Genomic DNA, 10,619 nt, shown 5'->3' with positions numbered 1-10,619 from the left:
CCACCTGCCTCTGCCTCCCAAGTGCTGGTATTAAAGGCATGTGTCACCACCGCCTAGCTTTCTTTATTCTTTAATCTCTCTCTCTCTCTCTCCTTTTTTTTTACAGTCCAGACTTTATTCCCCTCCCAGTCCAACATTGACTGTTCCACATCTCACACCTCCTCCCCACATCTCCAAGAGGACGTCCTCACGCCCCCACCCCACCAGACCTCCCCACTCCCTAGGGCCCCAAGTCTTTTGAGGATTAGGTACATCTTCTCTGACTGAATCCAGACCTGGTAGCCCTCTTCTGTACATATGTTGAGGGTCTAATATCAGCTTGTGTGTGCTGCCTCGTTGGTGGCTCAGTGTCTGAGAGATACCGGAGGTCCAGGTTAGTTGAGACTGCTGGTCCTCCAATAGGGTCGCCCTCCTCCTCAGCTTCTTCCAGCATTTCCCTAATTCAACCACACGGGTCAGCAGCTTCTGTCCATTGGTTGGGTGTAAATGTCTGCACCTGACACTTTAGCTGCTTGTTGGATCTTTCAAAGAGGAGGGCAATCATGATAGTTCCGTGTTTGTAAGCACACCATAGCATCAGTAATGGTGTCAGGCCTTGGGGCCTCCTCCTGAGCTGGATCCCAATTTGGGCTTGTCACTGGACCTCCTTCTCCTCAGGCTCTTCTCCATTTTTGTCCCTGCAATTCTTTCAGACAGGAACAATTATGGGTCAGAGTTTTTGGCTGTGGGATGGCAACCCCATGCCTCACTTGATGCCCCTTCTTTCTGCTGTAGGTGGGCTCTACAAGTTCCCTTTCCCCACTGTAGGACATTTCATCTAGGGTCCCTCCCTTTGAGTCCTAAAAGTCTCTCAGGCTTTCTTAAAGGTTGACTCTAAGTGTTTTTAGGAAAAGAAATGAAAACATCTGCCAACCGAAGTGGTCAGGAAAATAGAGGGTGGGAAAATTGCAGCTTTAAAAATATCTGAAGCTACTATTTTCCAAACATTTTGAAGGAAAGTTCCAGTTTGGAATGTAGTGGTTCCCTTCCCCTTTCTGATCATTTCTAAAGGTATTTTAATTGCATCTGAAATTAATTTCACAACTTCTACCTTCACAGGTACATCCAGAGCCTGATGGATTTGGTGGAGTTCCATGAGAAGAGCCCAGAAGACCAGAAAACTCTATCAGAGTAAGATTTCTTCTTGAAAATACATGCTTAGAAATCTGGATCCTTCTGGACACATCTCCCACATCTTTTTTAAGCTGAAAGAGCCCCTCCTTTCACAGTAAATTTTGGCTTGCTTGTGGTTTTAAAAGTGGAGAGATGCAAGGCTGAAATGAATGCTGGTTGTGAACCAACATAGAGAACTCGGAGTTTTTGCTTTCCAAGGGATGCCAGGTTTACTTTAAATTAAGTCCAAAGATTATATTTGCAAGGGAGTTTGCCATAACATAATTTTAATGGGCTTCTGGGTGGTTAGTGATTGCAAACTTTCTTTTCGTGTGACAATTTCTATCTAGCTAAGTGGCAATCTTTTTAAAGAAAAAAAATAAAACCTGTGGCTTTATTTTCCACAGTGGCATTTTAGAATCATCTTTGATTTTAAATAGTCTCTAACAAGTAGGATTAATGATCATTTTTAATGAAGGCAGTACTCATAGAGTGAGTAGCTTTATTTGGGACCTAGAAATGCAAACCCTTCTCTACTGCTACTCTATCTCTTCCACTACTGTAGAAGAATGTATAGTGCGAGTCCAATGAAGTTTCACTCAGAATTTTATAACTGGCTGTGCTTAGGTTGGTCCTGCAAAAAGAGCTTTTAGTTTTCTCTGAAGTAACTTAAGGAAGAGACATGCGAGAAACCTTTTTAATGTCCACTAACTATGGATGTTCTGGCTTAGCTTTGTAGACACGCTGGTCAAAGTTCGAAACAGACATCATAATGTGGTCCCTACGATGGCTCAAGGGATCCTTGAGTATAAAGACACCTGTACCGTGGACCCCGTTACCAATCAAAACCTTCAGTATTTTTTGGACCGGTTTTACATGAACCGCATTTCTACTCGGATGCTTATGAACCAGCACAGTAAGTGAGCCTCTCCATGGATGGTCCAGACATGGGTACTGAGCAGCAGCTACGCTGAGGCAGGGCCCATGACTCTGGACTCACAGAATTTGTGACAGTTCTAGTCACCACCCTGAATTTTATGACATGTTTTTGTTTTTCATTTTCCAACAGTCCTCATATTCAGTGACTCAAAGACAGGAAACCCAAGCCACATTGGAAGTATTGACCCAAATTGTGATGTGGTAGCAGTAGTCCAAGGTAATTTCTCTTATTGAAAATGTATAATACATGGTTGGCAAGTCTGTAATCTAGGTGATTCTATAAATGAATTTGTGTTCACCGTGTTCTGTTTGTGCTTTATGAATTCTGCCATCAAACTCCATTGCTTTAGACTGTCAGGAGTATAAATACTCATTTATAGCATTATAAAAAATTTAAACATAAGTAGTCCATGTGCCATATTCTTATATATTGTACTTGATCTAAAAATGCACGTATTCCTATTGCTAAAACTTCAATAAAATATTATGTTTTAATAAAATATTAAAGAGACATCTTTCATACATATAAGTCAATCCTCCAGTGAATAGAATTTTAGATTAACTGTAGTAAACACATTGGGTATCACTTGACAACTGTACTTGGAATAAATTTATTTCATTGTTATGAAAAATTTCTATTCCAGATGCCTTTGAGTGTGCAAAGATGCTCTGCGATCAGTATTATCTAACATCGCCAGAATTAAAGCTCACACAAGTGAATGGTAAGTGAGCAGCAGCAACAAGACACAAGGAAACCTATTAAAATGCAGTACTATGGGTCTTTGTAAATACAAAGCAGCCTTTGTGTTCTTTTTATCCTCCTGAGCTTACTTAGAATTTGTAAAATTTTTGCTTTGTTTTTTAAGACAAACTTTTCCCTATTTGCCTGAACTGAAAGGCTTCAATTGTGTATACCACTTGCTTACTATGATTCTTTTGGACTATGACATACCCAGGCTCCAATATCTTGGATCAAGGAAAGACTGTTTACTATAGGATGTGTAAGATCATCTCCAGGCATGGTGCGTGCAATCCTAGCACTTGGGAAGTGGAGGAGCTCAAGTCCTTCCTACAAGTCCTTCAACCCCCAGGCCAGCTGAACATATCTAAGACTATGTCCCCCAAAAGAAAACAGTAACAACTAGAGTACAAAGAAGGATATCTGAAGTACAGAAAGCAATTGTGAATGGCGATAACCTTCTCAAGACGTTATTCACAGGACTAGAGGACAAAAATACTTCACAAATTCCCCTATAAAGAATTAGGTAGACACAGAATGATAGATGTTGCATGATTCTAGTCATGTGCGATATAAACCCAAATTATTTATAGTCACACAAGTAGAAATTACAATAGTACTTGTCAAAGGCTCAAGGGATAAGGGATTGCTTTTGAATAAGTATAAAGATTTAGTTGCGTAAGATGAATAAGTTCCAGGGATTTTGTTGCACAGCATAGTTAACAGTACTGAACCATACTCCTAAGAAATTTTCAGGTGTGCTTGCACTCAAGTTGAATATTGTTATACAAATTTTTAAAATGTACTACAACCATATACTAATATTTGTAACTTGAACATAAGTTCAAAACTTTAACTCTATGCTGTCTGCTAAGATGAGGTCTTCACACACAGAAGTGATTATATCATCAATGCAAGGGACAATTTTTACCTTATTCTCTTCTATTCCAGAAGAGTGGCTTCTCAGATCAAGGAGTGCTTAAATTGGAATGACCGTTCCTTTCCATTCTGAGTATATTTTCTTCCAAGTCAGATATACAGTGATATTTCCCAGTGGCTAGATTAATAGTTGTCCCTCAGTAGTCGGAGGGCCTGGGAATGTAGGGAACTCTAAGTTCAAAGCAGGAAGGCTGATAATGACAAACCCAGAGTAAGCAGAATTGTGTAATACTTGGGGACAAGCTGCTCGAACAGAGGCAGGATTGTGCCAGGCCTTCCTTGTGTTTACTCAGTCAAAGTCTTCCAAGACCTGAGGCATCAAAGAATACTTTCATTTTTGTTTTCAAACAGTACCATGAGGCTTATGTTTCTGTTTTCTTTATCCTGTGGGGGAAGCTTAAACACATTTAGCTTCTAAGATTTAATGTTCTGGTGATGTTTTTAAAAAGCATGTCATTTAATATGTATTAAAATATGAAAATTACAGCTACTACTAATGTCCTAAGCCTACTTACTCCTCCTATCTTTAGTATTATTACTGGAATTGTATATTTTAAACACATTGAACATAGACCTGTTTATGTAACTTGATTTATTCCATGACGTCACACTTCAGCCAACTACATACATTGGCAGGGAAATGCAAACTTTAATCTTAAATACTAAGGAGCAGCTGGAACTGCATTGGATACACAAGTCAGCTGACTTTGCTGTTTAAAAGAGAATGTTCTAAGTCACAATTTTCAGGTGAGGAAAATGTCAGCTATCCCAATCTTGTCTAGAACAGAAACATTAATCCAACAGACTCCGAGGCTCATTTCAGCAAAATAGTTGTTTCCCGATGCTAATGAGTTTAATTTTTTTCTAGGAAAATTTCCAGGCCAACCAATCCACATTGTGTACGTTCCTTCACACCTTCACCACATGCTCTTTGAACTCTTCAAGGTATGATATTCCCAGTAACCATGGGTTTATCTCTAAATAGTTTCATGCTCAATTTTATCATTCCCCATTAAATAAGACCCTCTCTGCATTCTCCCAAGAATACTTTTGTTTAATGAAGCTATGTAGCCAGTGTTTGAGAACGTGAACAGAGATCACAGTAAAATAATGTGCTTGAAAATATACAACATGGTTCATTAAATCTCAGTACTGTAAGGGGGAGACTGTGTTCCCGTCATTTCTTCAGATTTGTAACAAAACACTAGTTGTTTGTTCTACAGACTCTACCACTGCAGACTCCAAGGCAGAGATCCTGTAGGTGGGGTGGCCACACTCTGACTCTAGAACAGCCAGTTCCATCACATGAACATGATTCACGTGTAGACTGCGTTAAAATGTAAACTCCTATGCAGGTCAGGAGTGGTGTCCAGGATTCTGAATTTCCAAGGATGTGGTGGCTATCCACAATCCACACTTTCTAACCAGCCCTCAGACCCCTGGTTCTCAGACAGTGTGTGCCACAACCATCCACCATCTTTCTTGATGAAAGAGAGATGCATAGAGATAGTTAAGTTCTCTAGATCAGAGTTTGCACTTCTAGCACTCTGAAGACTCAAAGGCCTCTGGTCTGGATAACTAAATATGGATATCATATCCTTGTACATATTCTAAGACCGTACTAATGCTCTGAACTTAAGCCAGTAAATAAGAATTGCTTGAAGTTTGTGATGTTCTCCAAGATGATTTCATAGATTGACAGGAGGAAGGAAATCTTTTTAAAAGTAAAATCTGCCTCTAATCCTGGAGTAAAGCCAGAATGTACTGTTTTCCAAAGTACCCTAATGTTTGGCAGTGAGGTACTGATTAAACTCCAAATACCTGTTCTATTTTATTTCACTTCAGTTAATATCTGGAATCATACATAGACACCAAAGGGTAGTGAGAAAGGGAACTAGAGCAATGAAAAGATGCTTCCCCACAGGGCATGTCCTCTGTAAGTTCAAGATGCATTTGCGTGTACTTGCTGCTAAAGAAGACATGACACTTTTTCATCAGTTTGGTTTTATTTTAATTGAGTGTTCTAACTCACGGAGTTACTCTCCCATCCCTGGTGAAAGTTAAGATGATATTCAAATGCAAATAGAAATTTAATTTAGAATTATTGACTGTCCTTTTAAATAGTAGCAACCCTTTTTTTCCCCCAGCAAGTTTTATAAAAGCCAATAAATTGGTTCAATGATTCACTGTTCATTCCTTATGTAATAGTCTTTGGTGTTTGGATATAAAATGTAATGGAAAGACAGAAAAATGGGGTACTAGGAAATGGACTATAAAAACCAATTTCTACATTTAAATTAAGCTTACAAATAAGAACTTGACAGCCAGCAGAATTGTTTTTCCATTAGACATTACTCCCAGGAGCTATGTTACATGGTAAATGAAGATTTTGAATTATACATTCTACATGACACATTCATAAACGGCTATGTTTACAGAGATGTTTTATCACTCACTTAAGAAATAGGAACTTTGAATTACCCTCTGCTGCTTTTAGTTTAAACATAAAACCAGTGATTTATTGGCCTCATTCTTCCACCTTTGGATTCCTTATGGCTTTGTTGTCTTTAGAATGCCATGAGGGCCACGGTTGAGCATCAAGAAAACCGCCCTTCCCTGACCCCAGTCGAGGCCACTGTCGTTTTGGGAAAAGAAGACCTTACAATCAAGGTGACCACTCCCGGCTTTTGTTTGAGGTTCTATCTAGAGAGAAGTTAAGGGGTCGATAATGACACGGAGCTCCACGTGGGGCAACTCTCAAAGCCATGTGTGCCCAGTGACTTTGAGGAGGCAAAAGGTCTTTTTCTGTAGACAGGTGCCCATTATTGGGAAAGTATAGTTCTGACCTGTTTGTTTGCCTGTTTCAGATTTCTGACCGAGGAGGCGGTGTTCCTCTGAGGATTACTGACCGCCTCTTTAGTTACACCTACTCCACTGCTCCAACGCCTGTGATGGACAATTCCCGGAATGCCCCTTTGGTAAGGCCAATGATACAGCTGAAATTATCTCAAAGTCGTTCTAAATGTAGGATGAGACTTATAAGAAAGTCTTTAAGCAAGATAACTGATTTAGCTAAGTAGGCAGGCAAGTATATGGAAAATATGACAAAGCTAGCTAACATTAAAGTGAAGATCCTAAGAGCTCCTGATTGGGAGGAGGTTTTCAAACACAAACATCAGAGAGGCTCCTAACTCCTTTCCGTATTCGGTATTCCAGTGAACTTGTTTGCTTTTTTCACTAAACCTTGACCTTCTACCTCCAGGCTGGTTTTGGTTACGGCTTGCCAATTTCTCGTCTCTACGCCAAGTATTTTCAAGGAGATCTGAATCTCTACTCTATGTCAGGTTATGGGACGGATGCTATCATCTACTTAAAGGTATGCTTGAAACTCAGTCAGAAGCCGTTTTTTCAAAACCATGGATTTGTTTACACCTCTGTGTTCTACAGTTCTCTGTGAACTCTTCAAACTGAGTTAGTCTAACAGCCAGCTATGTGCACACCATACTTATATATAGCTTACCCAAGAGAAAGCTAAGATGTGCTACCTGTCTCAAATGCTGACCCACACACAGTGTAAGCTGCAGAGTGGCAGCATCCTGATGTGCGTCTTTTTTCAGACTTCTCTTAGACATCTGTGAGAGTAGCTAGAGTTCTGTTTGACTCAGCCTTGTGGGTAATGCATGCTAATGAAGGTTCAGACTAAAACAACAAAAACCAAGACCTTTGTAACCTTAAGCTGGCCCTATTTAAAACCCAAGGGAACAATTATTCACTAGCTGTCAGTGGTGCCGCCAGGCATTTCCTGTTTGAAATTTAAAACTGAGTACATACTCTCCTGTCTCAGATAATGCCTAAATTTGTTTCTTAAGATCACCTTCCCAACTCTGTTTGTTATTTGCCAACTATTTCAACAGAAAATTTATTTACAGCTGGTAAGAACTGCAACATCAGTTGCTTCTAGGCTTCCTCCATTTTGTTTGTTGGAATTAAGTACGCATGTACAGTGTATGTGCACTTTCTGAAATACTCCATGTAGTTATTCATTTCTGAAACGGGCAACAGTGTTCAAACAGTAGGGAAAGAAGTCTAGAACAGATGAATAGTATCGTCTGAGGTTTCTATCACAGAAACCTAGCTTTCTTTCTGAAATGACTTGCTTTTCTTTTCAGTTCCATTATATCAGAGGTCATGTCTAAATATTGAACACAAAATATGTGCCCATATTTACAATCCCACACCTACAATTTAAGCTTCTATTGAATAATGATAATAGTTTTTTAGTCATGTTTTGTGAAGTATCTAGAACACCATGGGTTTGGTACATTTTTGCCACAAAGTCAATTAAATGAGAGTACTTGAATATTAAATCGTACCTCTGAATGTATACCTTTGAATAGTGCAGTACAGCCATGCATCATTTCTTTAATTTGTTGTTTTCTCTACTCTCCTTTTAGGCTTTATCTTCTGAGTCTGTAGAAAAACTCCCTGTCTTTAACAAGTCAGCCTTCAAACATTACCAGATGAGTTCCGAAGCTGATGACTGGTGTATCCCAAGCAGGGAACCAAAGAACCTGGCAAAGGAGAAGCTGGCAGTGTGAGGAGAAACATGCCTGGCACTTTACGGGATCAAAGTGGGTCTATGGCAGTGCTGCTTCGTGAATGTGTGTGGACTCTCGTTTCCGCAAAACAAAGCAAAGCAAAACCAAGCCAGCAAAAAATCAAACGCTAGAACAGACATTGATCCGATGAGGGACGGAGCTTGGTTGGGTGACCTGGAGAAGTCCGGGCAGGGCTCCAGTAGATAACATGTGTCCTGCTTCTCATCGGGCAATGCAGAATGACTCGTGACTATTCCAAATACTGAAAAGAAGTCTGCCTCTGAGTTACAGCTCTTTCTCAACAAGTACAGAATTTGAGGTTTGCAGTCTCTGCAGCTGGATGTTTGAGGGTTCTTGCTACCATCCATATATATTGGTGTTTAGTGAACATCAGTTGTCAGTGTTTTCCTGCCATGCAAAGATTGGAGCATTGGCAGAAATGTGTGTAAATGTACATTTTATAGGTGTTGCTAGGCTCTGGAAAGGACAGGATGGGAGGAATCAAAGCATTTTATTGAGCTTGCGGCTAAGCATTGCGGCCTATGTGAAAACTGAAAAGAAAATCTTCTCTGTCGAGGCCGCTCCAGTAACATGCAGCTTTTCCTGTTTGGCCTGCACTCAAAAAGCCAGTCCCCTTTGGCTGGTGCCTAGTCTTGGGTGAAATGTTGGGTTTGAAAGGGAGATAAATTGCCAAAATGATCCAAGGATTGTGTATGTGGAGAATACATATTAGAGAAAGAAATAGCATGCTCACACTTCTTACTGTGAAGAAATGAGAGTAAACTTTCTTTAACTGGAAGTAGTGAAAAATCCAAGGTCATCTACTTGCTACTCTTAAAAAAAAAAGATGTGAGTTTTATATTTTAATTGTGCTGTCTACACTCTAACATTAACATATCTGTTCAAAATTTTCTAGTTGCCAATTGGCTTGAGAGTGTTAAAATTTAAATCCTTCTTGGAGTATCTTTTGTGAGAGTAGTCTGGAAGTAAAATGTTCTCATATCAGGATGATGTCATTTGTGAAGCATGGGGACATCAAGAACTAATGATGTGCCTGAGGCTTGCTTGGAAGGTCGAAGGTGTAATTGTCAGCAGGAAGTCATCCATGTAGATCACTCTTAGGAAAGAAAGAAAAAATGAGGAACAAGGGAAGGAATGGAGAGAGAGAAGAAAGGAAGAAAGTAGAAGGCAGGCATCTTCTTATTTCCCCACAAGCTAATCCTAGGAATCCTCTGTCCTTTTCCCGGGTAGGGATGAGGATGAATTGAAGCAGTATGGCTTCTTCAGTGGGTCTCCCTTTTACAAGTTAAGGTGAAATAATAAATTAATTTGTGTCAAATTAATGTTAAAACTTTTTTCTGCATTGTAATATTATCAGTCCTGTGTGTCAGTTGAGTTTGAAATTTGTATTTCATTTCACAGTGACCTGGAGCCGAGGTGCTTCTGGTTGTAGCAACAGGAGCCACAACGATTTTTTTTTTCCATTGCAGATGTTACCCTTAAAAGTTCTGGGCAGTAACTTTGACAGCAGGACTTTGACTCCCACATTGCTTGATCACACAAAACTGTCAGCATGTGGGTTATTTGATGATGTATCATTGTTGTGGTTTGGTTGTTGGATGTTTCCATTGAAATTTCAGTTACATGTTTGTGCACATGAATACTTGTGTTTACCAAAGATCTAAGGCATTTGGTTAGTTTGCCCAAATACCATGAGTTGTGTGTAAATTAATAGAGAAAAGCTTTAGGATCTCAATAGCATCAACTGTGTAAATTAAATCAAAATAATGTTCCCTATTATTTATGAACCCATGGGAGACTTTAAACTCTACTAGATGGATGCTAAATGCCCAGGCCCACTTAACTTATTAATGTGTGAATTACATTTATGTTTTTAGTTTATATGCAGAGAATTGTGATAATTTTATAATAAATATTTTTATTATAGTAGTAATGTGGTCTTATAAAATTCTTTTCTTGAATAATCTCAAAGTATAATGAACAATATCAACTAAAGGCGTTCCTCACTTTTTCTTTAGATATAACTCATATATACATTTGGCATAGGCTTTGAGAAGTACTAAAAGCAACTTTAACGTCCTAATTTTAAAACAAAAGTGTTTTAGAGTAGTTCAGAAATTATTGTTGTCTTTTTCTTGTCTGTATATGTTCCATGAACATACAGATCTAAAACATGCTCACCTACAAGAATTTATTCAGTAACTGTTTGGCAATGTATGTTTCCTAGAATT

General features: G+C 39.1%; 1 protein-coding gene across 1 annotated transcript in view; it reads left to right on the top strand.

The window, feature by feature from the left end:
• The window catches only part of Pdk4 (pyruvate dehydrogenase kinase 4), a 12,816-nt gene extending 2,495 nt beyond the window's left edge, over positions 1 to 10,321 (top strand). The window contains exons 3-11 of the mRNA XM_031381121.1: positions 1,099 to 1,170; positions 1,884 to 2,068; positions 2,222 to 2,308; positions 2,736 to 2,813; positions 4,638 to 4,714; positions 6,341 to 6,439; positions 6,637 to 6,747; positions 7,032 to 7,145; positions 8,224 to 10,321. Coding sequence (XP_031236981.1) covers positions 1,099 to 1,170; positions 1,884 to 2,068; positions 2,222 to 2,308; positions 2,736 to 2,813; positions 4,638 to 4,714; positions 6,341 to 6,439; positions 6,637 to 6,747; positions 7,032 to 7,145; positions 8,224 to 8,367 — 967 coding nt within the window. The 3' untranslated portion in view covers positions 8,368 to 10,321. The remainder of the gene's footprint in view (positions 1 to 1,098; positions 1,171 to 1,883; positions 2,069 to 2,221; positions 2,309 to 2,735; positions 2,814 to 4,637; positions 4,715 to 6,340; positions 6,440 to 6,636; positions 6,748 to 7,031; positions 7,146 to 8,223) is intronic.
• Positions 10,322 to 10,619: the final 298 nt, after the last annotated feature.

The sequence above is a fragment of the Mastomys coucha genome, unplaced genomic scaffold (genome assembly GCF_008632895.1).
Source record: "Mastomys coucha isolate ucsf_1 unplaced genomic scaffold, UCSF_Mcou_1 pScaffold20, whole genome shotgun sequence".
Taxonomy (NCBI): Eukaryota; Metazoa; Chordata; class Mammalia; order Rodentia; family Muridae; genus Mastomys; species Mastomys coucha.
The sequence above is the reverse complement of the archived record's forward strand: the minus strand, read 5'-3'. Positions and strand labels throughout refer to the sequence as shown.